Consider the following 27,393-nt stretch of genomic DNA (forward strand, 5'->3'; position numbering starts at 1 on the left):
TAAGGATTGAACCCAGTGCCTCACACATGCTAGGCAAGTGCTCTGCCACTGAGCTACAGCCCCAGCCCTAACCCTGCCAGAGACATTTTCAGGGGTCATTCCATCTTGTCCTTCATTTGGAAGGGCTGCTTCCTCATCCTTCCTCTTTCCTTGTTTAAGTTTTCCTGGTCCCATCAGGTGGGCCAGGCAGTGTGCACAGTGAACAGAGCAAGGGCTTTAAGGAGGCAGAAGTGGGTTTGATTGCCAGGGGTGCTTCTAACAATGTGAACCATATTTCCTTTCCAAAATGACACCAGGGATATAAAGTGACTGATCTGATTTATGGTATTTCTTATGTGCTCTGTAACTGTTAACTTCTCTTATCTTCCTTTTAAGACACGGCTGTGTCTATACATCTAAAGAAAGAAACAGACTCCATTGCTGGAAAAGACATGTATAAGGATATAACATCCCATAATGTTATCACTATCAAACATGCACCACACACATTTGTATTATGTACAGGTTCTATGCCAGGCTTTTTGATGTTGCAGAAATCACATTTAAAATAGTTGAAATTACAATAGGAGGTATTTCTACCTTGATTTAGGAAAGCTACTTTCTTATGTGGTTTTAAGAGTTCTCTCAGGAGTGAGTTCAAGGGGGTTTTGCTGACTTCAGACAGGAAGGCTGTTTCAGAAACAAATCGTACAACAAAGGCAAATGGTTTGGAAGAATAATATAAGAGGAGATATTCCTCAGCAACTAGGGTAGGTGTAGGGAGAGAAGTAATCTAGAACTGTGGGGTCAAAGGGCCTTGAAATCCAGCAAGGAGGCTTGGATGTTCCCTGGATAAGGTGGTTGTGTGAGGTCCAGAAGTGGGTTTCAATCAGTGCTCTGTCCTCTGCTCCCTGTGTGCCCATGGCTTAGGCACTGAGCCAAATTTTAGTTTTAGTCCCAAGAAACACAGGGATAAGACACTGATGCAGTCCACCCAGTGCCGGGCTGGGGTCAGAGTGAACTGGACAGAGCAGCCCTTCACAGCAGAAGTGCCCGTCAGACTTACGATCTTTCTGGGGAACATTTGCTCCACAAAACAGGAGCCCATCAGCTCTCTCAGATAGTTTTCATGATCAGCACCAAGACGAGAGGAGTGAAACCACCATGGAGGAGACCTAAATCGTTTGTGCTGTCTAACTTGTTAATCAGTGTCAGTCTCACGGCGGTTCTCCTCACGAGAGCTGACCTGCGAGAAATGAGGGCTCCAAGAAACTAACCACGAAAATTCTCAACCAAAGCTGAAGGTGGAAACTAAAAATCAGGACAAAGGCAGTTTGTACTTTCATAGAACTTAGAAGTCAAAAATTAAATCATAAGCTGGTGTGGTGTTGCATATCTGGAAGCCCAGCTACTGGGGAGGTTGAGGTGGAGGGATGCCAAGTTCGAGGCCAGTCTGGGTAACTTAGAGACCGTTTCAAAATAAAATGAAGAGGGATGGGGATGTGGCTCAGTGATGAAGTGCACCTGGCTCAATCTCCAGTATTGGGGGAAAAAAGAATGCATATCAGTGTTACTAAGGAAGTGATGTTATTATTTAAAGATTAAGACAACATATGGTTTTAAAGAGAAAAGCAAAATGACAAAAATAGCATATCTTTTCTAAAAAAGTCATGCCAACATTTAAAACCTGTTAAAATTTCCCTTCTTTAGAAAGTGAAATGTGAATTACAGGTATGATTTTTACAGCATAAATAAAATTTGGCAAATGAAACTTCACTTTTTTTTCATTTTTATATTAAGTGGAATTTTTTAAAAAAGTCTCCTTGATCTAAAATGGTGCTCTCCTTGAAGTATGATTTACAGACCAGCGCTAGTTTGTGAACTGTTAGTGGTCAGCATTAGCTTATACATATACAGGGTAAGTATAGAAACTGAGAACAAGAATTGAGAAACAGTAATTTTTATGTTTGTTGAACAAAACGGTTGGTCTTGTTTTTTTAAATTTTATTTTTCTACTTGTATTTTACAAAGGTTGACACATCTAAGGTATAAGCTTATTTTGGAAAATTGGTATACTCCAAAGAAGCTTTTGATGGTAAAAGTCACAGATTAGAGAAGAGTCAAATTTCCTGCAAATATATTAACCATGGAAGATGTGAAGGAGAAATATTTCATAACATGTAGACAAGAAACTCAGCAGGAAGACCAGGCAAAGTATTTACCAAAGGAGGCATGTGTACTTACTGGCAGACTCTATGAACTTAGGGTAGGCATCATATGTGATGAGTGGAATTGGCAAATCCCTGAAGTACAGTTTAAGCGCACCAGTGATAATGTTGATATCTTCATACATGTTCACAGAAATATCTGCTTTCTCACCATCTTTTGAGGATGTTAAAAGAAACAAAAGTAAATATCTTTACTGTTTTAATACACGACAGTATTTGTACATGATTAGATATTAAAGATAAACAATGCTTCAGTTTTTAATATCAAACTCAGTGTTCAGCCATGGCGTGTGCCCATAATTCTAGCAACCTGGGAGGCCCAGGCAGGAAAATTTCAAGGTCAAGATCAGCCTCAGCAACTTAGCAAGACTGTCCCAAAAGGTGCTGCTGGGCCCTCAGATTCTCAAGCAAGATTGTCTTCTTCAGAATGGTCCCTTCTGCACTGCCCTGCATTTAGTACTTTATTTTGTTACAATATCTGAATTTTCACCTACTAAAGACTTAATTAGATCTATTCTGAGTTAGATCCTAGGCTAGATTTCTTTTATTTCATTTGGTTCATTAGATTTCTACAGATTACAAAGTAGCCTCTTCACTGCTATTCAAATGGCTAAAATCTAAAATACTGACATCAAAATTCCATGAAGACATGGAGGCATAGGAATTCTCACTTACTGCTGGAGGGAACGCAAAATGGTGCAGCCACTTAGGAAGATGGGCAGCTTCTTACAAAGCTGAACAGTGTCACATACAATGCAGCAGTGCACTCCTAGGTATGACCCAAATGAGCTGAAAACTATTGTCTACACAAAAACCTTGCACAGGTGTTTATAGAAACCTTGCTCATACTTGTTAAAAATTGGAAGTGACCAAGATATCCTTCAATAGGTGAATTGATTAACTATGGTTCATCCAAACAGTATTATTTAGCAATAAAAGAAATGAACTATCAATCCACAAAAAGATACAGAGGAACCTTAAAAATTCATCCTTGTTGGGCCATCTACTCTAATAAATACACCACACTAATTCAAGATGTTAATAAAAAGGTAACCATGGGCATGAGGGAGGGGTTACATGAGAATGTACTTTCTGCTCCATTTTTCTGAAAACCTAAAGCTACTTAAAATCCAACCTCTAAAAAACTGCAAAAACCTCAGCCTTTTAGACACTCACGGTTGTGAATCTGATCACCAGTGTCCATCTTTCACACTTGGGTTAAAATCATGTGCAATAGTGGCACAAATTGGGATAGAGTGCTTTCTGGAAACAAGTCAATGTAGACTTCGTCACTGGGGGACATTAGGAAGCATGTAAGTGCTGGAGTCCTAAGGACCTGGAGAAGAGGCTGGGAGAGCCCAAGGGAAGGCAGAAAAATGACCAAGGCAAGGACCACCTCTATCGAAATTTTTACTCAGCAAAAAGAATAAACTTTCTTTCTTTTCTATTATAGGGCTCCTGCTCTAATGAGTCATTTTTTTCTCTAAGAATCCAGATTTCAAGTATCCTGTTTCCAGGATACAGGCTACTTATCCAATTTTTATCTTGGAAAATAAAGTCTCCATTCTTATAGATCAGCTAGATGAAGGGCAAAACAGAATTGAGGTTGGTCTGGGAACCTTCTACCATTCCAGTAAATCTATGGGAAGCTGTCATGTTCATGATAGCTCAGTCTACTTACTCTCCAAGCATGGATGCCAGCAGACTGACTCAGGACTGTGACAACTGAGACCTACAATGATTAGATCCTCCCCACCTTTCCTCTAAGTTTTTAGTGTATTTAAATTTTTTTTTTTTTTTTTTTGGCTACTCAATCCACATACAGTCAATTCCTGTTCTTTAGGTTATAGTGTAAGTACATAAATATTTCTTCCTTGGGGAAGCCTCTTCTGATCTTCAGTATCCTTCACCTGCCTTAGTATATCCTGTTCCCTAGTTACTAATATTTTCCTTTATGGCATTTATTAAAATAAAACCAATAACTACCTTATTCCAATACTCAAAGGAAAGATACATTGGAGAGCCATGGAAATATATTCTAAATGTTATTTGAAAAAATAAGCCCCACTGAGCATCTCTGACTGACCCCTTTCATAGTGAGGAGGGCTTAGTCCAGAAGCTTCTCAGTTTCTCTTAGCTTTCTGGCCCTAACACATGAGCCAAAACCTGGATCTCAGTCAGCAAACAAGGGTGCCTAGGGAAGCGTGATGTCAGCAGATTGACTCAGGCCTGTGAGCTGAGACCTACAATGACTAGATCCTCCTCACCTTTCCTCTAAATTTTTGGTGTATTTAATGGATCTGTATGTCTTTTGGTGAACATGGACCAGACACAGATACACAAACCACGGCAATACAGTTAAAATGTATGCTTTCTCACTCTGAAATTTGACAGTTGAATGCTTACAGCTAATACCAAAATAAAATGCAAGTTAAGTCTTCTTTTGGGCATAATGGTCATCAATGATTTAGAAAAATAATGCAAAAAAATAGCAGAGTAACTGTCTGAGTTAATGACAGTGCTAAAGAACACACCTCTGTCAAAGGCCATCTTGACATCTTCAATTAGGTCACTAAATCCTGATACTCGGTATAGTCCTTCAGAATTAAGACCTGTGAAATAAGTACATAGGTAAATAAAGGAAGAAACAAACCATGGGAGTTAATTAGCTTCTTTGGAATTATGCCTTTTCTTCAAATTTTAACTTCTCTCCATATTCAGGCTGGGGAGTAATACATAAGAATAATAAAATAGGCATGATTAGAAACTTTTCACATTTTCTTCCTAAAATAAAGCCATTTTATTCACAGATTTTTAAAATTCTGACCTAGCCAGGCATGGTGGCGCATGCCTGTAATCTCAGCAACTCAGGAGGCTGAGGCAAGAGGATCAACATTCAAAGCCAGCCTCAGTAATTCAGCAAAGCTCTAAGTAACTTAGTGAGATGTTGTCTCAAAATAAAATATAAAAATGGCTGGGGAATGTGGTTAAGTGCCCCTGGGTTCAATGCTTGTTAAAAAAAAAAAAATTCTGACCTACTGTGACCTGGATATTTGTAAATTTTGTTCATTCTAATTAGATCAAATAATGTTAAGTCTTAAGGGAAATAATTCATCAGCTAATTACACTATAAATTCTTTTACATAACAGAACAATGAGATGAACTGTATTTCCAGGCCTGTAGCAGTTTTTTCCCATGTGGGAAAGAATAATTAGGGTGCAGCTCTAGTTTTTGGCCTTGGATAGTTTTAATAGGGCATTTATATCTTTGCTTCTTGGACCTATGAAGCAAAGACTGAAATGTGAATTTATCTCTACACATCTACTTTTGTAGACAAGAATCACTATCTATAAATATATTTTTAAGCATATTTTTCTGTAACTAGTTAAATGTACCTTGAAAGCAAACTGTTTACTTGTTAATTCATTCTAGATGTTCTCAGATGTTGAGATAATATGACATCTGAAACCATTTTCCCCCAATTTACTGAGTAAGACAGAGTGCTGTGCACTGATGCACTGGGAGAGACATCAGGAATTGCAGTGGTGGGAATTTAAGACTACCATGCCCCATGCCGGAAGTGCCTCACCTCTAGACTCGATCTCCCTGATGCACATGTCCACCACCATTGGCCGCTTGGTGATGTGGGCTTTCACAAGTGTCGTAAGATCACAGCTATACACCTTCTTCACATGCTTCAAGTCTGGCTTACAGTCATTTGGGACCATCTTGGAACACTGCTTATGAACATTCAAACCACAATCTAAGAAAACAATTAAAAAAAAAAGGAAAAAATTCATTATTATTTTTAGTTCTGAGCATCTTACAATGTCTATTTTAGCAAAAGACACTCCAGCTTGAATTAGGTTTTAAAAAGGACCAGTGTTCAGCATTCCTTGAGGGGGCAGAAACAATGTTCCCCAAAGGAAACTTTGGGAAAACTTTGGTTATAACGGAGGATACTAGAATGCTAGCCTCAGGACTCATCATTTACTTGTGATATGACCCCAGGAACATATGAAAGGAAAAGAAAATAAAAGTTAATGCATTTAATTGAATGTTTACATTTAATAATATTGTGCCAAAAGGTCAATGCTACAGTTTGAATGTGTTTGTTTTCTATAAAATTCATGTAACAATGTTGACAGATGGGGCCTTCGGGAGGTATCAGGTCATGAGAGCTCAGTGCTCATGAGATCAATGCTGCTATGAGGACATGTAGATGGCTTCTCCCTCTCCTGCCATGTGAAGACAAAGCATCCATCTTCTCTTGACTTTCCACCTTCTGCCATGTGAGGATGCAGCAAGAAGGGCCACATTAAGTGCTGGCACCTTGATCCTGGACTTCTTAGATGCCTGAACAGTGAGAAATAAATTTCCGTTCTTTATAAATAACTTAGTCTGTAGCATTTTGTTATAGAAACACAAAATGAGCTGAGACAGCTAACTAAAACTCAATTTCTTTAAAGTTACATAAAAATTATATTTAAGCTGACCAGGTTATATTCTAATATGCTTGATATGATTGCATCTCCAAGAGTAAGAGTATACAGGGCCCTCTTAAAAACAGTGTTGTTCCCATGTATGTCTATTCGGAGTCCTTTCTACATATGAGATTATGTAAAATCCACCCAGTAGCGGAGAATAACTATAACTGTTATTTGTTACTGCTGTTACCAGCTAACATTTATTGAGGGCTTACTATTGCCAGGCATGGTTCCAAGTGCTTTATTTTATTATTTTACTTAAACTTATAAAGCTCTATGAAATAGGTACTTTTCTCCTTAGTTTGTATCTGAAGAAACCAAGCATGTAAGCATTACATAATTTACCTGAGGTATGTAGTGAAAATGGGATTCAAGCCTTCGGATGATTCCAGAGTCCACATTTTTAACACCTATATCATATTGTCTCTACTGAAGTTATTCCTTTGTTTTGTAATTTTATTGGGCTATATAACAACAACAACTTCTTCTTTTTTTTTTTTTTTTTTTGGTACCAGGGATTGAACCCAGGGGTGCTTAACCATTAAGCCACATTCCCAGCCCTTTTTATATTTTATCCAGAGACAGGGTAAGTTACTTGGTAAATTACTTAGGGCTTTGCTAAATTGCTAAGGCTGACTCTGAACTTGCAATCCTCCTGCTTTAGCCTCCCAAGTCACTGGGATCACAGGCAAGTGCCACCACACCCAGCTGGGCTATATAACTTCTAAGATGCCAGAACCCAAACATTTTCTGGTTAATATTTCAAAATGTTTCTGGTTAATATTTCTGGTCAGTATTTCTGGTTAATACTTCATCTTTCAGCTACTGTATGGTAAGGTTTTATAAAGGATAAAGAGAAATACAAATATTTTGCAAAATTAGACTGAAAAGTGATAAAACTATAGCTGAATAAACAATTCAACTAAAATAAATGTCACTTTTTATTCTTAAGTTTATAAAACCTTTATGTTGACCTTTTGCAAAATCAGTCCAAATATGGCATATAACAGCCAGGTCCTAATTAAACCAACTTGAAAACCATACAATGCCATCATGACTGTGGTCTCTGGGTAAGCTTTAGCTTTTCTTGCTGTTCCTGGTACAGATGGGGCATAATACACACCTCAGAGAATTGTTATAAAAATGACTAAGCCAACGTGTTTGAATGATTTGCATATTGCAAAACTAGACAAATGCTGATGACCATCATTATCATTATAAGTTTTGGTAAAACTTAAAAGCTGCAGTCTAGTTATTAATGGAAGTAACAATACAAAGAAAATTAGCCAACACATAAATGGAATTATTTTTTCATTACATGCTAGACATGGCCAAATGAAGAACTTCAAGTCTGCAGCACCTAAAGGAGGAGTTCATATGTATGTCTCCATGTGCAAAGCCAGGTTAGGTGTGGAGGGAAGCTGGGCTGACATGTGTGTAAGTGACACTCTGGAGATGTTATCACCTGTTCCAATTATGTCCAAACATCACCACCACTGCTTCTTTGACTGCAAAAAGGCTTCCAGCGTGAAGAGTTCAATCTATACTAGTTGAAGAAAAAAATGCAGCACTATTCTATAAGGTTAAATGAGATCCAAATGACTATATAACCATAACTCAAATTCCTCTTGATGTCTGTATTAAATATGTAAGAATTCTGATTCAGTTATAAGGCAAACCAATGGCAAAAATGTACACCTAAGATATCTCTTTCCCCTAAACATTTTAATGTTTTGTATGCCCTCTATAATTTAGAGTTTGGTCTAGAATCTATGAGCTGTGTGATTTCGAATGCATGATTTAAGCTTTCTCTGCCTACATTATGTAAAATGGGAATAATATTAGTGTTTATTAGAGTCCATATGAGGCTTGAATGCTAATATATGTAAAGTACTTATGTACAGTAAATTGTGTTACTATGTTCTTATTTAGAGGAATGAAATAGCATTTTAAGAAGCCTTCTCAATGTAGTACCCCAAGGTTTGTTGTACATCGTTGTCATAGTCAGCATAAAGTTAGAAGCTAAGATGAAGTCAAGGTCAATTCTATATCTGTCAGATATGAATGTAAGGTCCTGGAAAGGGCTTGGAAACGGGATATTGACTTCCACATCTGCACTGTTCTTAATGTATTTCATTTACACAAAAGCATCTTCAAGTAAGTAGTGCACCATTTCTTTCTGCTCTCACCAATTTTAGAGAGTTTCATTGATTATTTTTTCAAATATCTTTGCAATTTTACTCTTCATCTTCTTTCATGGTTCCAACAACACAAATGTTACACCTTTTGTTACTGTCCTGCTGGTCTCTGAGGTGCAGTTTGTTTCTGAAAATCTATTTTCTCTCATTTGTTTGAGTTGGATAATTTTTGTTGACATATCTTCAAGTTCATGGAATCTTCCTCTGTCATCTTCATTTTGCTATTCAGTCCCTGATCCAGTGAGTTCATTTCAGTTATTACATTTTTCTAAATTTCCTTTTGACTTTTATTTTAATCTTTATTTCTCTTCTGGCAATTTCTAATTTTTTTCATTTGTTTCAAGAGTGTTCATCATTGCTTGCTGGAGCATTTTTATGCTAGTTCCTTTTCTTGACTAATTCCAACATCTACATCATCTCAATGTTGGTATCTGAAAACTGTCTTTTATCATTTGAGTCAATATTTTCCTGGTTCTCAGTGTAAGTAGATTTGAACTGCAGTTTGGATATTTTGAGTGCTGTTCCTACTTCAATCTTCAATTTCAGCAGGCAGTTAACTTCTTTAGATTTAGAATGCATGTCTGGGCTCATTTTTATAGACAATGAATCTGATGTCAACCTAGTTAAAAAATCTTTGTAATGCTATTTGCCTCCCTAATTTATGTTATCCAAATGGCGGGGATTCTATTCCACATCTCCATGGTGTACCACCTAGTTATTGCAGGTATAGTGGAAATCAGGGCTGTGCCTATTAACTTGACTGGATAGGAATGCTGTTTTGCATGTAATTACATGGTGGCCAGGGAGGACAGAGTTCTGATCTGGGTCTCAGCTGCTTCATTTCTACAGATCAGGGATGAAGATGTTTATGCTCATAGACTTAGGCTGAGAGGGTGCTATTTCTACCATAGGGTGTGAATAAAAGTCAGGGTCCTACCCACAGGTTCAGCCAAGGAGGGGGTGCCAATTTCTTACTGCAAAGTAAGAATAGATGCTAGTGCACTGTCCACAGATTCACAGAAGAAAAGCATGCCCTCCTGTTGCAGGGTAGAATGCAAAACATTGCATCCACAGACACTGCTGCTACTGCAACCACTGGGGATAGGCAGTGACATTTTTTTTCATGGTGTTTACCTAGAGAACAGTAGGTATGGCTAAAAGGTTTATTCCTGCTGGGCTACCTTTTCCCAGTGAATTGGCTAGGAAAAGTAGGCTTTCTGCTCTGCCTGCCTGCTAGCACTTATGGGTTGTGGGTTTCCATAGTGTCCAGACTGAGATATATAGGAAGGACAAAAAACACACTACGGGGGATCTCACTGCTGGGTTGTTCCTTGAGTCCTGAGGTTCCTATGAGCCCTCCTTATTTTCTCTAAGTTTTAGAGACCTTCATAGTTGATATAAATATCTTGCTCAGGGTCTCTTGTAATTGTATATGTGTGGAGGAGTGTGGGGGTGGCGCTGGGTGTTATAATTACTGGGAGGAATACAGTGAAATACATTTATCCATCTTGTCAGGAACTGAAAGAACTCTTACAGTGTGTTTTGAAAGTATAAAATTAAGCAAAATTTCAGTCTGTACACACAGGTCACAGTTGGGAAAGAGTCCTTGGTAACAATGTATTTCACAGATGAAGACAATGAGGTTCAGAGGGACTAAACAAGTTGTTCAAGTTATTCAGTGAGAAAAGTGGAAGAACCGAGAGGACTGCCGATCCCAGCCTGTGCTGTTCCCACTGAGTCACTCCTACTTCTTTCCACCAGCAGTACACCATGTACTTTGAGGTATTTTCTCAGCACTGAAGATGAATTTGCTATCTTTAACCTCTTATTTGATAATGTGTATTGTACCCATTATCATATATACTTGAGTTTAAAAACCACTGCTATATTTTACCCAGTCTTACACTTATTGATGATTGACTCTGATAGGACTTCTAAAAACATTTATAAAGTCTAACTATTATATTTTTGTTTTGTCATATTATTTCCCTATGCATAAACTCTAACTGGAAATCCAGGAGAAAGCCAAACAGCAAAATTTGGATGCATGCATATAAAAACATCTGAGTGGCATGATACTCTGATATTAATTTTTCTCCTTTAGTGTTTGGAGACATCTCTCATTTTAAACATCAGCAGGCTCTAAAACTTATTTGTGAATCAGTAAAAACTGAATAAAGTAAGATGACTGAGTTCATATTTAGGTATTTAAGGAAAAAGGCAATGTTCTGAACTAATATTCCTTTTCCTTTGAATAATAGAAAACCATGGGAAAATATATTATGCTCAATTTTAGCAATAAATATCAAGGCCAAATTTTTGACTATATTGAATATGATGAAGTCTTTACAAGACCACACTGATAGGGTGAAAACATTAAAATAAAGCATTTTTTTTTATACCCTTAAGTTCACAATGCAATACACCAGCCTTGAGCCTGCCCTAAAAATTGCTGCTGCAGGACTTGCAGTATATCAATATTTCATTTGCCATTAAGATTTTATTTGGTTTTCATACTTATTTATTAAAGTCATATAACTCCTATATAGTTCCATTTCTTCCAGGGAAGTTCTACACTATAAATGGGGGGAAAGTCCATAGAAGATTTCATTTGTTGCATCTCTTGGTTTGGCAGGTTATTTTATGTTACCATTAAACCACATTTTCCCTCTCCCAATCTCTCAAGTTAATAAGCACAGAAAAAACATATGAAAGGAGGAATAAAAGATCTGAATCATCTTATTCTGCATTTAATCAAATATTTCTATTACGCAGACTACTAACATCAGGCTCTTTTCCTATTTTCTGGGGCCTGATATTTCTAATACATATATATGATGCTATCTAGAATAGAGATCTATTTTTTAAAGTTAATTGCTAATATTGTTTACATTCTACTGATAGGATTATTATGGTGATGTATGTTTTGAAAGAAAAGATAATTATTCATTCTTTTCTATGCCTGTTTATTTTTAAGTAATTATAAATAAGTTTTACTTTTTTTTTTTTGGTGGTGCTGGGGATAAAACCCAGGGCCTTGTACATGCTGGACAAGCATTTTACCACTGAGTTACACTTAAAGCTAATGAATTTTAGTCTTAAATATATTTCTTATTTTCCCCCATAAAAGTAGAATAGCTCATATTTAAATGTGCATCACAATTAACTTTCATAAGCAAAATGAAGAGGAATGCCTTGTTCTTTGAAATATTTATGAAAATACTGCTTTCAATGAAGAGGCTACATGAAACTTAATCAAGTTTTACCAAATTCTCATTGACTTATAAGGACAACTGTGACTTTGAAGTACAATCATTGATGTAATAAAAGATATCACTACTTCTTTTCTTCCACCTAAAAGTTAAGTGCTTGTATACTTGAAATAATAGGTTTTATTATTAGGAAAAAACTGCTGCTATTTCTGTTTGGGGGCAGCAATGATAATGATACACTAAAAATACTAAGCCATCTTAATAATTAATGCTAAGTTGAAATGTCAGATTTAAAATAATGGATCATCATTCTTAATTTCTTGTTTATACTCTGATAAGGCTAAAATAAAAGCATTTCAGGAATGCTGCTGGAACAATGGTCTTTTCTGGGAAGGAATGACAATCTCAGTGATTAAAAAATAATAATACATTATTCTAACCTGTAAGCTTACTTTTTATAAAGAAAGGAAAAACAAAGCCAAACCCCAGGGGCTGGGGAGATAGCTCAGCTGGTAGAGTGCTTGCCTCGAAAGCACAAGGCCCTGAGTTCGATCCCCAGTACCGCAAAAAAAAAAAAACAAAAAAAAAACAAAAAAAAAAACAAACCCCAATTTGGGGAAACTAATTGATTTGAATGATCATCCTTTGGTTCTTTTTTTTTTTTTTTAAATCATGCTTCTTTATACACACACACACACATTTTTATACATGTATATATATATATATATATATACACACATTTTTCTTGAGTTATCCATGGAACTTTATTTATTTATATGTGGTGCTGAGAATTGAACCCAGTGCCTCATACGTGCCAGGCAAGTACTCCACCACTGAGCCACAACCCTAGCCCCTGATTCTTACTTTTTAAAAGTTACCTATTTGGGTCATAAATAATTTAGCAAGAGGAACATCAGTTCTGCAGATAGATATTCCCTTCAAAGAGTCATAAATTTACCCACTTTACGGGAGGTTACTACAAGGGGGAGGCTTTGGCAGAGGAGACAGCTTATGCTTCCCATGTCACCTGATATCACTGGGTTTTGAAAAGATTGTGCAATGTAATGATTAGCATTCTTACAACATCCCTGCTACTCCTTCAGCTCCTCCACTGTAGTGTGCTATGGCAAGCCTAGAGCATTCAGTCCTGAAAGGGCAGCTTGCTTGTCACAGAAGTAACTGGATTCAATGTGACTCCTACAGCAATATTGCAGACCAGGTGGTTTTGACACCACCCAATACTTTTACATAATATTTTTAAAAGAGAAAAGGTGTGGGTGCAAAGGATTAAAAATTGTATCTTTTGGTCAACACCCCCTTAAAAATTGCTGACAGCTGGGCACGATGGTGCATGTCTGTAATCCCAGAAACTCAGGAGGTTGAGGCAGGAGGATAGAAAGTTTGAGGTCAGTCTAGGTAACTCAATGAGACCCTCAGCAACTTAGACCTTGGGAATATAGTTCAGTGATAAGGCACCCCTGGGTTCTATCCTCAGTTCAGAAAAAGTAAAGAAAAAAATAAAAAAGAAACCAGAACAAAGCAAGTTGTCTTTGGGATCAAAAGCAGATAAATATATCTCTTGTCTGACAGGTAACGGTTCTACCATTTTCTTTGGATAATATTTTTAATGTTTAATGGCTATTGTATTAGTTTCCAATTGCTACTATAACAGAGTGCTACAAACTCAGTGGCTTAAAACAACAGGTATTTATTACCCTACAGTTCTGGAGGTTGAAAGTTCAAGATCAGTTTCCCTGGCTAATGTCAAGGTGTTCTTTCTTTCTGTCTCCAGGGGGACAATCTTTCTTTGTCTTTTCCAGCTCCCAGAGGCCACCTGCATTTCTTGGCTTCTAGTCCCTTCCTCCATCCCCAAATCTAGCTGCATAGTATTTTCTCTCATCTCAGAAACATCACCTTTCTGTGACCCTTAATCCTTTGGCCTCCCTAAGAACTCCTGTGACTGCAATTCCACTGGGCCCACTCTAACAAACCAGCGTCATCTCAATATCCTTAATTTTGCATCACCTGCAAAATTCCTAGTGCCCTGAAAGGTAATATGTTCGTAGGTTTCAGGGATTAGGAAGTGGAAATCTTTGGGGACCCTTATCCAATGCCTACCACAGTGAGTATGTATTCTCTCTTTAAATTCCTGATTCTTTGCTCTGTTTTAGATAACAGATGGCTCAAAGGATATATCAGTCTGAGTCACTTCAGACCTAAGAATCTCACTGTCAATCCAAATGTGAACAGTTGTCAAAGAAAACAGAACTAATCCAAATCTCAACTCCAACCTCTAGGGGTTTTTTTAATTTGTTTTATTTTGTGCTGGGGATTGAACCTAGGGGAGCTTTATCACTGAGCTACATTCCCAGTTCTTTTTATTTTTGAGACAGTCTCATTAAGTTGCTGAGTCTGGCCTTGAACATGCTGATCATTCCCCTGCCTTAGCCTCCTGATTTGTTGGGATTACAAATATGCACTGGGCCCGGCAACCTCTGCATTTTAAAAAAATGTGTTTATATTATATATTATGATTCAAATCTCAAAGAACACAATGCTTTTAAGGACAAGATACAACAATAAAATGAAAAATATCAAGGCTTTTCTTTCAATTCTTGCCCTTCACTCCCAGTAAGAGGGAGAGGTTATGAGTGTGGGTGGCTGTGGAGAGGGGGGTGGATCATTGTCTTTCTCCTTTCTCCACAGTTATTACTGTGATAGATGTTCCTAAACATTTCTTTCAAATATGATTCAGGATTGTAGTGTACCGCCACAAATTATTCACGTATGTGTTCTACTCATTCTCTGCTGATGGCTGACACAGAACTCCTATGTAAATGGCCTTCGCACTCTCAAGATGTAAATGGCACAATGTGTTACTCCCTTCAGAGAAAAGCTTATAAGGTAGTGATGGTCATGAATTGCTCAGGAAACTGTTGCAGAGTGTCAGCTGGTCAAGGATGTCTCAAAGAGCATACCAGGCTAATGGAGACCCTTATTCCTTGGCAGGCAACTTTTGATTTTGAAAGATTAGTTCATTTGCCTTTAGACAACCACGAGGAAGACTGTCTTAATAATACCACTTTATCAACACTTTCTATACCTCATTTTCCCGTCCAGTTCAAAGGCACACCCACAGTCTTTGTAAGGACGGTTCCTCATTCTGACTCCCCAGAACTCAGCCATAACAATAAGGTTTTCCTCATGACTCTCTCAAACTATACCCTGAGCCTTGATGGACAGTTTTGCCCAGTACAAAGTCTATATTTGCAGCCCTCTTACCCAACTCTCCATAGCAGGGAGCTTCCTGGCTGGCCAGCTAATGATATATGCCTGAAAACTTACTAAGCCCTAGTGATGTTTAGGAAATAATAACTGAAAGAAGAGTGACTTGAAATTTCACATGCAACACACATTGTACTTTGCTATTCAAAGAAAATGTAATTTAGATATATGAAAAATCCGACTTCAGAAATTTATGCACATAATGGACAACAAAAATATTCCACTTAAAAATCATGCCACAAAAGAAATAGGGATATTTCCAGTGGGAAGTCTGTTACTACAGTTACCATTTTGAAATAAATTACTTTTAGTATACTTTTTAGCATAAAGCTTTATGCTTAAAGACATGTAAGAATATATTAGTTTTACAAATTAAATAACAAAAAGAAACTGATGATCAAATACTGTATACTTAAAATTTAGGTGGTCATTTTAAAGCTTATGCTAGAATATAGAACAGTTTGAATAAATGGCCAATATTAAGTATATTCGTTCTATACAAATAAATTCCATGTTAATAACTACTTCATTTCACAAAGTTTTTCAACAAATCCCTCCGTGTGTGTGTGTGTGTGTGTGTGTGTGTGTGTGTTTGTACACATGCTAGTAGAATGAAGAAAATTACATTTATTTGGGGTTAATTAGGATTGTAATCTGCAAAAACAGATTCAAGCAGTCTCAAAAATGTGCTCTTGGGTATATGTGTAGATCTTAAAGCTTCTAAACCCCAATCTAAAGTACAAGGTCATATTTTACAAAAAATATGATATATAGATATATTTGAGATTTCAAAAATGTCATAAAATATTGTGACTAAGTGGTTTTTCAGAATTTAGTAACCATCTTTGAAGATAAATTCATAGAGTTTTTTTTAAAGGTTTGATTTAACAAAAAATTTAGTAAGAACAATCTAGCTTAGCAAGTTATCTTTAAGATTCAGTTTCCAAGGCAACAATCATAGGTCCTGGTACACTGCTTTTTTAAAAAGCATTTTTATAAATTTAGTTACTGCAACATCAAAGGCAAGTATTAATATAACTGCCTTACTTTTATCTCCTTTTATTGGACTTTTTAAACAAGCTAATGTCTTTTTCTTCAGTGGACTAAGACCATATTCCTAGTCTTCTGCTCATCAAATGCAAGAAGGTTAAGGGCAGATAAAATTCTAATTTCCAAAATGGCTGCCTGAGATCACAGCCATCCGACGTGTGTTTGAGTAAACAGTGACCCAATCTGTTGTGGATGCACGTAGGTGAATCTCCCAGTGCCCTGAAAATCACTTCACAACTGACTCCTTGAGCAGAGGAGGGAAACACTCTTACCTGCACATTTCACTCCCTGAGCGATGAGGCCCCACATGAAGTTGGCACAGTATTCACACCAGTGTGGTCCTCGGAATGTATGGACCTGGAAAAGAAGAGGAAGTGAGAAGAGAGGAAACACACAGATGAGGAGACACTTTCACATCAAAGCACTAATCCACAGCCATGTTAGTACCCAATAGGCAATACAGCTACATTTAGAAGAACTTTGTTTGAGAGGAATTAGCAAGTAGTTACAATTTTTTCAGAGTTTGAATTCCTCTTTGTTTTAGAAGTGGCGATAAATCAAACCAATATTCTGCAATTTACTGTGGAAAACAATTTCTACAGTGGAATTTTCCTAAGAGTCTCCTCAGGTACAAGCAGCCTCATCTATGTGTTATACAAATACTGGCATTTCTGAGTACTATGACATGAAGAAGGATAAGAAGCAATATCAAGTATGTTTGGATTCATAAGGATGGGTCACAGATGCAAAGGTGACACTGGTCACAACAAAATCATCAAAACACTTAACACGTTAGAAAAGAGAATTAATACATTTTTAGAAACTATAGAAGCTATAGTTAATCAGAAACTCTGAGTAAAGTGATTATTCACTGCTCATGCCAGCTCAGAAAGGTTTTACTGAATTTGATTCCTTTTTCCCTAAGAAAGGAAATCCCAAAGCAGAAAGGATTTTAAAAATGCTAAGATACATATAGATTTTTACATATACAAAAAGAAAGTATTCTAGTTTAACTCTGTGAAATTTTGCTAGAATAGGGAAGCACTGAATTCAATCCCTAACATTAAAGAGAAAAAAATCTTGAACATTATCACTAACAATTAAAGATTTCTGAGCACATATTGCCTGAAAACGTAGTAGAAAAATGACAGAAAAAGAAGTTACAAAGAAGGTACAGGGCTGGGGAGATAGCTCAGCTGGTAGAGTGCTTGCCTTGCAAGCACAAGGCCCTGAGTTCGATCCCCAGTACTGCGCAAAAAAAAAAAAAAAAAAAAAAAAAAAAAAAGGTACAAAGAAGTAACTGATAGGTATCAAAATGAATTTACTTTAGATAATTTCTTATATGTATGATTTCCTCCTGCAGAAAATAATAAAGCAAAAGAGTGAAAATCACAAAGTATGATAAATAGCTGCCAAATAGCTACTGCACATAGTGCAATTCACAGCTAAGACAGTCATCTTTTGTAATTGTTATATTAATTTTATAAAGTAGGTCTTAGAAACCAAGTGATTTTAAGGAGTGTGTGTGTGTGTGTGTGTGTGTGTGTGTGTGTAGGTTATAATATATCTTATTTCTTCAAACTTAAGATGCCATATATGCAATATACCATTATTTTTTCTTTAGTGAAAATATGCCAATTAAATTGCAAATCACTGATTATGAGATAAATTCCAATTTCAGTGATGTTAAGATGCAAAATAAAATGTACTTATTAAGAATCAGTGAGGGCTGGAGTTGTGGCTCAGTGGTAGAGTGCTTGCCTGGCAAGTGTGAGGCCCTGGGTTCAATACTTAGTACCACATATAAATAAAATAAAAGATCCATTGACAACTGAAAAAAAAAAAAAAAAAAAAGGATCAGTGAAATATGGTATATCAGATCAAAATACTACTGGCCAAAATATCCAAATAAGGGTGCAGTGGATCACACAGGGTTCATTCCAAGTAGGTCTGTGCCTGTGATGATGTGCCAAGTGAACTTGAGTACAAAATTTTATGTTAATTTTGAGAACAGGCCATAAATCCTTCCATGTCTTTCATGGAAAAAGGCCAGGAATGCAGACACAATTGCTTCTGGATTGTTAATGATATTCCAAGTCTGTAAATCGAAGGCATTTCCTGGAGTTGCTGAAGCAGAGCCCAAGTTCAAAAGTCAGATTCTGTGTGATGTTCCTGTGCTTGTCTCTACTCCTCAGAGTGAATAAAATTGAATAAAGTGTGCAGTCGGAGGGGAATATGTGAAGTAGGTAGTGCTGACTAATGCAAAGAATTTTGTAGTCATGGAATCACTAAAGAATTGTGAAATTACTTTTCGACAAAGTCCTTGGGATACAAATTGGATAAACCAGCATTACTTACTTGGTAAGATGAATACACAATATACACATATATAAAAACATAAAGTCCCAAGAATTACATTGTATCTGCCAGTTATCTCATGTAAAGTGTCTGAAAGTTACATTGGGAAAGTGAAAATAAGAGTATATGGTGTTTCATTTGTTATTACTTAAACAAAAAGGTTTTTGGCAAACAGCATTGACTACTGAGATGTTATAACAAAACTCACTTCCTTCCCGACCTTCTGGAGAACAGTGGCAAATGTGGCATTCTGAAAAGCATGGGAACATTTCTTCATATTACATATGCTATAGAAAGGATTTTAACAATCTGCATGTTTTTTAATTGAAGGATGAACATGTATCTCAGGAACTGTTAGGAAATTTTTGTTTATGCATTTCATTCTTGGTCAGTTTTTTTGGGGGGTGGTATAGGTACTGAACCTACTACTAAATTGAACTGATTAAATCTCAGTCCTTTCTATTTTTAATTTTCAGACAGTATCTCATTAAGTTGGTAAGGCTGGTCTTGAACTTGCAATCCTCCCACTTCAGCCTTCCCAGTCTCTGGGATTACAGGCATGCACCCTGTCTGGTTTGGACAGCTTTTTAAATTATTATTATTAATATTTTTTTAAAAATAAAGGCATCTTGAGTCATTAGGGGCTTCCCCCGCCCAATTACGTAGAAGACAGGCCTTGCAGCACCACAAGATTACTAAACTTCTATTTGTATAACATAGTTAACTGGATCCTCTTTTGAATTTTGTTTTCTGTTTTCTGTGACCTATATGACTCCATGACACTGGACAGTTTGTACATTTGATTAAAGATTTTTTGTCTACTTTATTCCTGCAAGGTAATCAAAAAAGAACTTCATTCATTCAGCACTTTATTCATTCATAAACATTTATTAAGTGATGATATAAAGATAAAAAGGCTCAGAGAATCCATGGTAGGCCTTTCCTGGTAGGAGGTGTGAAATGCTTCAACAATAATGCTTGCAGAGTGTGCCGGATGCTGGAGGGTGGGGCACTGCTCAGGCTGAAGATGTGGCCCAAGGGCTGAGCCCAGAGTCAAGGCAGGTGATTAGGCATGTGGGACTAGGCATGTGGGACGGAAAGGATGCGTTTCTTGGCCCTGTTGCAGCTGGTGCATTAGGGAGGGCTGTTCCATGGAAATCCAAGGTACAACGCACCAGAGAGAAAATGTGGTGTTGAGAGTTACATCAAAGTTCGGGGATGGGGGAGGGAATGACGGGCATGGTGGGAGATGATATAGGCAGATGGGACACTTTCCATGTCTACAAATGTATCCTTGGTTCCCTTAACGATGTAGGGCCAGGGGAGATTTTTATTTTTTTGGTATTGGGGATTGAACCCAGGGTAACTTTGCCACTGAGTTATATCCCCAGCCCTTTATTATTATTATTAGTAGTAGTATTTTTGGTGGTGCTGAGGATTGAACCCAGTGCCTTGTGCTTGTGAGGCAAGCACTCTACCAACTGAACTATATCCCCAGTCCTCTTTATTATTATTATTATTATTTTTTTAAATTTTGAGACAGGGTCTTGCCAAGTTACTGTGGCTGGCCTTGAACTTGTAATCTTCCTGCCTTAGGCTTCTTCATTGCTGGGATTACAGGCATGGGCCACCCACAGGGCCCATGGGAGATTTTTAAGACAATAAGAGGGCAAGGCTAGAGGAAGACAGACTAGGGAGGATACCATGGCAGCTGTCCAGGTAACAGGTGATGTGGTGATGATGAGAGAAAGGGACAGACTGGAGTGATTTAGGAGGCAGAATCAATAGGGCTGATAACTAACAGAGCTGGAAGCAGAAGAGAGATGAAGAAACTAGGCTAACGATGAGGGTGTAGGGGTCCACCATTGGAAAGGATGACATGAACAGAGGCAAAAGTAGAGGAACTGTTTTGGAGTGAAGCGTGGGGGCGCTGATTGAGGATTCATGGGAAAGAGGAGGTCACTGATGAAGCAGGTTCCCGAGGGTCAAATGGAGACAGGAACTAGGCAGGGTGGTTAGGGTTGAACAGGAAGAGTTGGGAGGGAAAGAAAATGGCCTTGCAGGATTACTGGGGTCCCCAGCTCTGAGAGTGAAGGGAGTTCATACCTGATAGTGTGCACTCGGAAGTCAGTTCTGTTAGATGCAAATAAGGATGCTGGGGAAAGTGGGAACCAAAAATTGGAACCGGCAAGGAATTCAGAGAAGGGCTGCTGGACTAAAAGCAAGTTTCTTTCCTTGTGACACTAAAATCATACTATACCAGTGACAAGAATGTTAAAGAGTGAAGTGATATTACTTAAAAAAAAAGGGGGGGGGTAATTGCTGTATATTTGAGCTTTATCTAAATGTTTCATTTTATATTCAGTTTTATATTATCAATGATGTTTACAGTCACATACTTAACAACTCAGGAAAAGATATCTTAAAAAAAATCAACTGTACAAACTACACAACTTAGACTGGCTCTTTAGTTTGGAGGACCTTACGTTAAGTGAAATAAGCCAAGCACAGAAAGACAAACACTAAATGTCCTCACTATAATGGAGAAGTTGGAAAAGCTGATCTCATAGAAGACATAATAGTGGTTACCAGGGGTTGAGGAGGTAGAGAGGATGGTTAACAGGTACAGGGGTGTGGCTGGAGAAGAGGGAAAACTTCTAAGGTTCTATAGCACAGTTGGGTAATCATGGTTGACAACAGTTGATTGTGTATTTTGAAATAGCTAGGAGAGAGGTTTCTGAACGTTCCCAACATGAGGAAATGATACTGTTTGTGATGATGGATGTGTCATTACCATGATCTGATCATTACACACTACACACATGTATTGAAACAGCACACTGTACCCCCAAAATATGTGTAAGTATGTGTCAGTTAAAATAGCTCTTTAGTTGTACTGTTCTATCTAATATAATCCAAACAGGTATTACTTCCTGCAGTCAAGTCTATAGGCACTGACATCTGCTGATAATTTTATTCACTAGGTTTGGTTATATTTTAATTACAACCATACTTTGTAATTAAAAATGATTCAAAATGGAATGGGCATTCAAAATATAATCATTAAAAGGTCAAAAGTTGCACCTCAGGGACTCTTTCTGCTTAGGAGGATGCTGAGAAAGTACAAGGTGGGACAAAGGGGAAAGGAGGCCTGGAGCAGGTCACATGGAATATGGGGATTTGGGCCTGAAACCTGACATCATTCCAGGGAGTGACTCTTGCCTGGAATGCTCTACCTATAGTAGAGGTCCATTAGCCATCTGGTCAGCACCTGGGGGATCAAAACTTACTGCATCTGGCAATTATCAAGAATACAAACAACAGTAAATGTTGGTGAGGATTTGGGGGAAAGGTACACTCATACATTGCTGGGGAATGCAAATTGGTGCAACCATTATGGAAAGCAGTATGGAGATTCCTCAGAAAACCACGATTTGACCCAGCCATCCCACTTCTCGGTTTATATCCAAAGGACTTAAAATCAGTATATTACATTGACGCAGCCACATTAATGTTTATAGCAGCTCAATTGACAATACCTAGATTATGGAACCAACTTGGGTGCCCTTCAACAGATGAATGGATTTTAAAAATGTGATATATATATATATATGATGGAATATTACTCAGTCTTAAAGAAGAATGAAATTATGGCATTTGCCGGTAAATGAACAGAGGTGGAGAATATCATGCTAAGTGAAATAAGCCAGTACCAAAAAACCAAAAGTCAAATGTTTTCTCTGCTAGCCAGATGTTAATTCACAATGCAGGGGAGGCTAGGGGGTATAGGGATAGGAAGGATAGTAGAATGAATCAGACATTATTATCTTGTGTACATATGTAACTATACGACTGGTAGTATTCTACATCATGTATAACCAGAAAAATGAGAAATTATAGTCCATTATATATGATGTATCAAAGTACATTCTACTGTTATATATAACTAATTAAAATGAAAAAAAAATTAAAAATTAAAAAAACATACTGCATCTTTTACAACATACACAACTAATGGAAACTCATTGTGCAACACAGAAACTCATTGTGTTATTTTTATAGGATTTTTAATACAATAGGCCCTAAATTTTTGTGTTTCCCTAAGTCTGTGTTTTAGTTTTCCTGCCTCTTCTCATTCTCCATGGCTGTCAGTTTTTTCTTTCTAACTGGTTTCTCCATTTTCCTATCACAGATTCTTAGTTGTGGACCAGGAAATCTAATAACAGAATTTTGCTAGCACTGGATGTAAACCAAGAAAATGTTCCATCTGCCTCTTAAAAGGCCTTTTGAACAATGAAAAACTGGCTCCTTGCCTGTGTTTCTTATAACTGATGCTAATGGAAAGGACAGTGATCTTGTGATGAATGGGACACTAACAGCATCTTACTTTATTCTATTGCTTCCACCAAGTTGTTAGCGACTGTTTCTTACAAGCAGAAACCAGCCTCTGCTTAAAGACATACACTGCTTTGTAAGGTGGGAGAGGATCAAGTCCTTTGTAAACAGCACTGTTTTTTTCATTAGAAGTATTTAAACAAATTATTCCATTGACTTACAAAAATCGTTTCCTTTGGGGAGGGTGTTTTGTTAAGACAATTCTGAAGGGCAATCAGTGCTAGCATGTACATTGTAAGTGAAGTCAGGGACAGTACCAAAAAAGCAACCGTATAAGTGGGCCACAGATATTTTTCTAGGCCATCTCTAAAGCTTTTGGTCCATCTTGACAAATGGAAGTGACAGTACACAGCACGAATTACACCTTAATGAACAAAGGGCATAACCAACTAATTTTAAAAAGCCCTTCTCTTTTTTGCAACTCGAAAAAATACAACTTTATTATCATGGCTTTTGGGATTGCTTTTTGCCTAGGAACAACTCCTTTCCATGTTAATAACTGTTAGAAGTCTGTCCAGAAAAAGACTGGATTAATGAATGGACTCCAATCAGTGATGACACTGGTCAGAACTAGGGAACAGGGAATGAGGTGGGTGGGATACTGAGGGGTCCAGGGGCCCAGGACAGTGTTGCATATCTCCTGTGCACTAACATAGGTAAAAACTGCAGCTATTCTCAATTGGATCTGCTGACCAAAATCCTGGGTTATATAAAGAAACTAAAGCACCTGCTTCTCATCATGTTTTTAGCATTCACACCTCCAGTTTGAATGCCAATAAGGGAAACAGAAAAAAAAAAAAAAATCCATGCTATGGAAAGATAAATTCAGCCGTGTCTTCATTATCCCTCCAAACCAAACACATTCCCTTGAGAAGTAAGAATAAATGCAAACAGCCATGGAGCATGCCTGCAAAGCCTGCTGCAAATGTAAACCGTGGTGTCAGCCACAAGAACACGTAGGGGCAGGGAAACTCTGCTGGGAAAGGTGGCAATGACATTTGAGCTGCAGTTTTTCATTTGGGCAACTTAGCTGAGTTGGTCCTCCAGTGTGGTATTTTGCCACAAAGGGAGAGAACAGATGACCAAAATCAAAATGAAAGGAACGGGGTCTGGGTTTGTGGCTCAGTGGTAGAGCACTTGCCTAGCACGTGTGAAGCACTGCGTTTGATTCTCAGCACTGCATATAAATAAAGTCAAGGTCCATCAACAACTAATAAAAATTTTTTTTTTTAAATGAAAGGAATGTAGGTAGCAGGCAATTGGGCAGGAAATTCCCTCTCACCCCTATTTTTATCTTTAAGGCAACCAGGATGCACTCTTTTAAGTGACTAAAGGCAGTCTTACCAGTTTTAAACTTTTGATTCATATGATATGAAAAATGCATGAAATTGTATATGAGGTCATGCAAAAAATGTGGGGAAAGTACTCAAATAAGAGTGTCTTTGTAGCAAGGTGACAACTTCCTGCCTGTTGTTCAGTTAAATTTAGTCAAGGCTACTGGCTGCAACTCTCGAGAAAAATCTATAGCAAACGGTGTGGTTAAGTACAGTTAAGTCATCAGCATTGACATTATGCTGGCCTTTCTGATGAAATGGAGGTGTAACGTGGTACCACAGCAGGACAGGCAGAAGAACTGTGCCAGGCACTTGCTGAAGCATAGCTTTAGGCAATGGTTGGCACTGCAGGTGCCTGGAATAGGAGGAGGAGCACAGTCAGTGGCCAGCAGCAGAGAGAAGTGAAGGAGGCGCTGGACAGCTGCAGCAGGGCCCAGGCGCTGACACCCTCTGTGATGAGCTGCTAGGAGATGATCAGACAGGGGAGGATCTGCAGGGTCTCTGTGAGGCACATAATTAACTGTGCAAGTTAACACAGCCAGGAGCATCACTTTGATCCAGATGACAAATAACAGAAAATTGGTGACCTAATGTTTTAAGAGTGAGAAAACTGTTCAAAATTGAGGGAAATGCCTTAAAAGCCTACTGGACTTCCATTGCCCATACCACAAATAAATGAAGTCCTGAACTATGAGAAGCAATTACAGAGAAAAATTTATATAATATTGCCCAGACTATATCAATACTGGTCTTACTATACCAGTATGGTAATTATTAGGGCAATATATTAATGTTTTCTACTTCCACATGAAGAGCATTTTGAAAATGCTGTTTATTAAATGGTGTATAAAACACTACTTCTTTAAACAAACAAGTAGAAAAATAATGAATTATCAATTCTACTCATAAGAATACACTCACCATGATTCAATGTAGGGTCTTATTTATAGTTTAAAATTTCTTTATGGAGTCCTTCATGATCTATCCACTCCCCTAGTCAATGCCTTGCCAGTGAGGGAGAAATATCTCTAACGTTAAAGGCGAGTTACTATAGCACAAACAAGTGAACTGGCTCAGAATCATACACAAACATTAATGCTACAACAAAAACATGGTTTCTGGTGTCAATATGCTGGTCTAAGCTGAAAGACTGGTCAACAATTTGAACTAGAGTGTTTGTTTTTCTGTGTTTTTTTTTTTTTTTTTTTTTTTTTTTTTTTTTTTTTTTGATGCTGGGAATAGTATCAGCAATTTGAAACCCACAAATCAGGAAGTAGAAACATTAAGGTTCTCAAAGCAATCCTTTTATCCATTTTTTTTGGTCATGCAAGAAGCTACAGATTGTATAACAAAAAATATAGTAATTATAACCAGATATTCAGAAACACTTTCCATTCCAAAATATGGATATTTAAAGTATTATAAAACTTGTAAGTTTAATTTCTTTTTAAATTCCTTTCTTCTAATAGTTTTACTGCTAAATTGAATCATACTAAAGGCTTTAAAATGTCAAATGTCCTAACCTAAAACACTTCTTTGAAAGTCAGCTTCATTACTTGGATAAATGAGTTTGCATTCAAATATCGGTAGTAAAAAATCAACAAGTGAATCAATACCTCAAAATACCAATCCTCTAAAGTTATGTTATGTAAGTATAATAAGAAAAGAAAATAAACGGACCAGCTGGTTGTGCAATAAAAAGCACTTTACAATTCATAGCTGAGTGACAGAAAATCTCTATACCATATTATAAATAGGTAAACTGAACACTGAGAAACAAAAAAGCCTCAGACCAATCCACATTACTTTATGATCCACAATTCCTTGAAGCCAAGTCTGCACTAATTTAATATTTCCACAACCAGGTGTCAATATTTCTTTGGCTTGGTTGTAGAAGTGTTGTCCAGAGACCTACTGTCAACACACATTACAATACCAAGACAGGCATCTCTATAAGACACCAGGAAGCAGGTTTGACTAAATGCACAGGAAATTATCAAACTATGTAGGCTGGGATGTATCTCAGTGGTAGAGTGCTTGCCTAGCATAAGTGAAGGTCTGGCTTTGATCTCCAGCACTGCATAAATAAATAAACAAACAAACAAACAAATAACCACCCAATATGTGGTTAAAATCCTCTTAAAAGTCTCAGTAAAAGAGATCCTGATTTTTCTCTATTTTCCCCCCCTAATATCACTGATTGCTGCTCTTTAATATTTCTTTCCTTCTGTTACTTTGTGTAATTGGTTCTTTTTCTAGTCTCTGAAGGTGGAAGCTTAGCTCACCAATTTAAGATTTTTTTCCTTTTTCTAATGTAGGCACTCAATGATACATATTTTCCTATAAACTATATTTTAACCACATTCCACAAATTTTAATGTATTTTTTCAATCAGTTCAAAATATTTTGTTTCTTGTGATTTCTTCTTTAATTAGTGTTATTGAGAAATATATTATTTAATTCCTAAGTATGTCATACTTAGAAAATTTTCAGATATTACTGATTTAATTTTTAATTGTAAGAGGATAGTTTTTGGATGAATTCAATTCTTTTACATTTACTGAGACTTGTTTTATGGTCCAGAATACTGTCTATCTTGGTGCATCCTCCATGATCACTTGAAAAATATGTACATTATGCTTTTGTTGGGTAGAATATTCTATAAATACTAATCAGGTCAAATTGGTTGATACTGTTGTTCAAGTCTTTTATATCCTACTAATTTTTAGCCTATTCTATCACTGACAGAAACGTTGAATATTCTAGCAATAATTATGGATTTGTCTATTTCACTGTTAGTTCAGTTGTTGCTTTCTGTATTTTGAACCTGTTATCAGGTATATGTAAATTTTAAATTATGTCTTCC

At 37.2% G+C, this 27,393-nt stretch overlaps 1 protein-coding gene across 4 annotated transcripts in view; it reads right to left on the reverse strand.

Annotated features, from left to right (window-relative positions):
- Chn1 (chimerin 1) overlaps positions 1-27,393 on the reverse strand; it is a 174,792-nt gene that overhangs the window by 5,928 nt on the left and 141,471 nt on the right. For all 4 annotated transcript variants that reach the window (XM_047547157.1, XM_047547156.1, XM_047547159.1 and 1 more), the window contains 4 exons: positions 16,713-16,797; positions 5,798-5,971; positions 4,742-4,819; positions 2,224-2,361 (listed from right to left, as the gene is read on the reverse strand). In XM_047547157.1, coding sequence (XP_047403113.1) covers positions 2,224-2,361; positions 4,742-4,819; positions 5,798-5,971; positions 16,713-16,797 — 475 coding nt within the window. The remainder of the gene's footprint in view (positions 1-2,223; positions 2,362-4,741; positions 4,820-5,797; positions 5,972-16,712; positions 16,798-27,393) is intronic.

The sequence above is a fragment of the Sciurus carolinensis genome, chromosome 3 (assembly GCF_902686445.1).
Source record: "Sciurus carolinensis chromosome 3, mSciCar1.2, whole genome shotgun sequence".
NCBI lineage: Eukaryota > Metazoa > Chordata > Mammalia > Rodentia > Sciuridae > Sciurus > Sciurus carolinensis.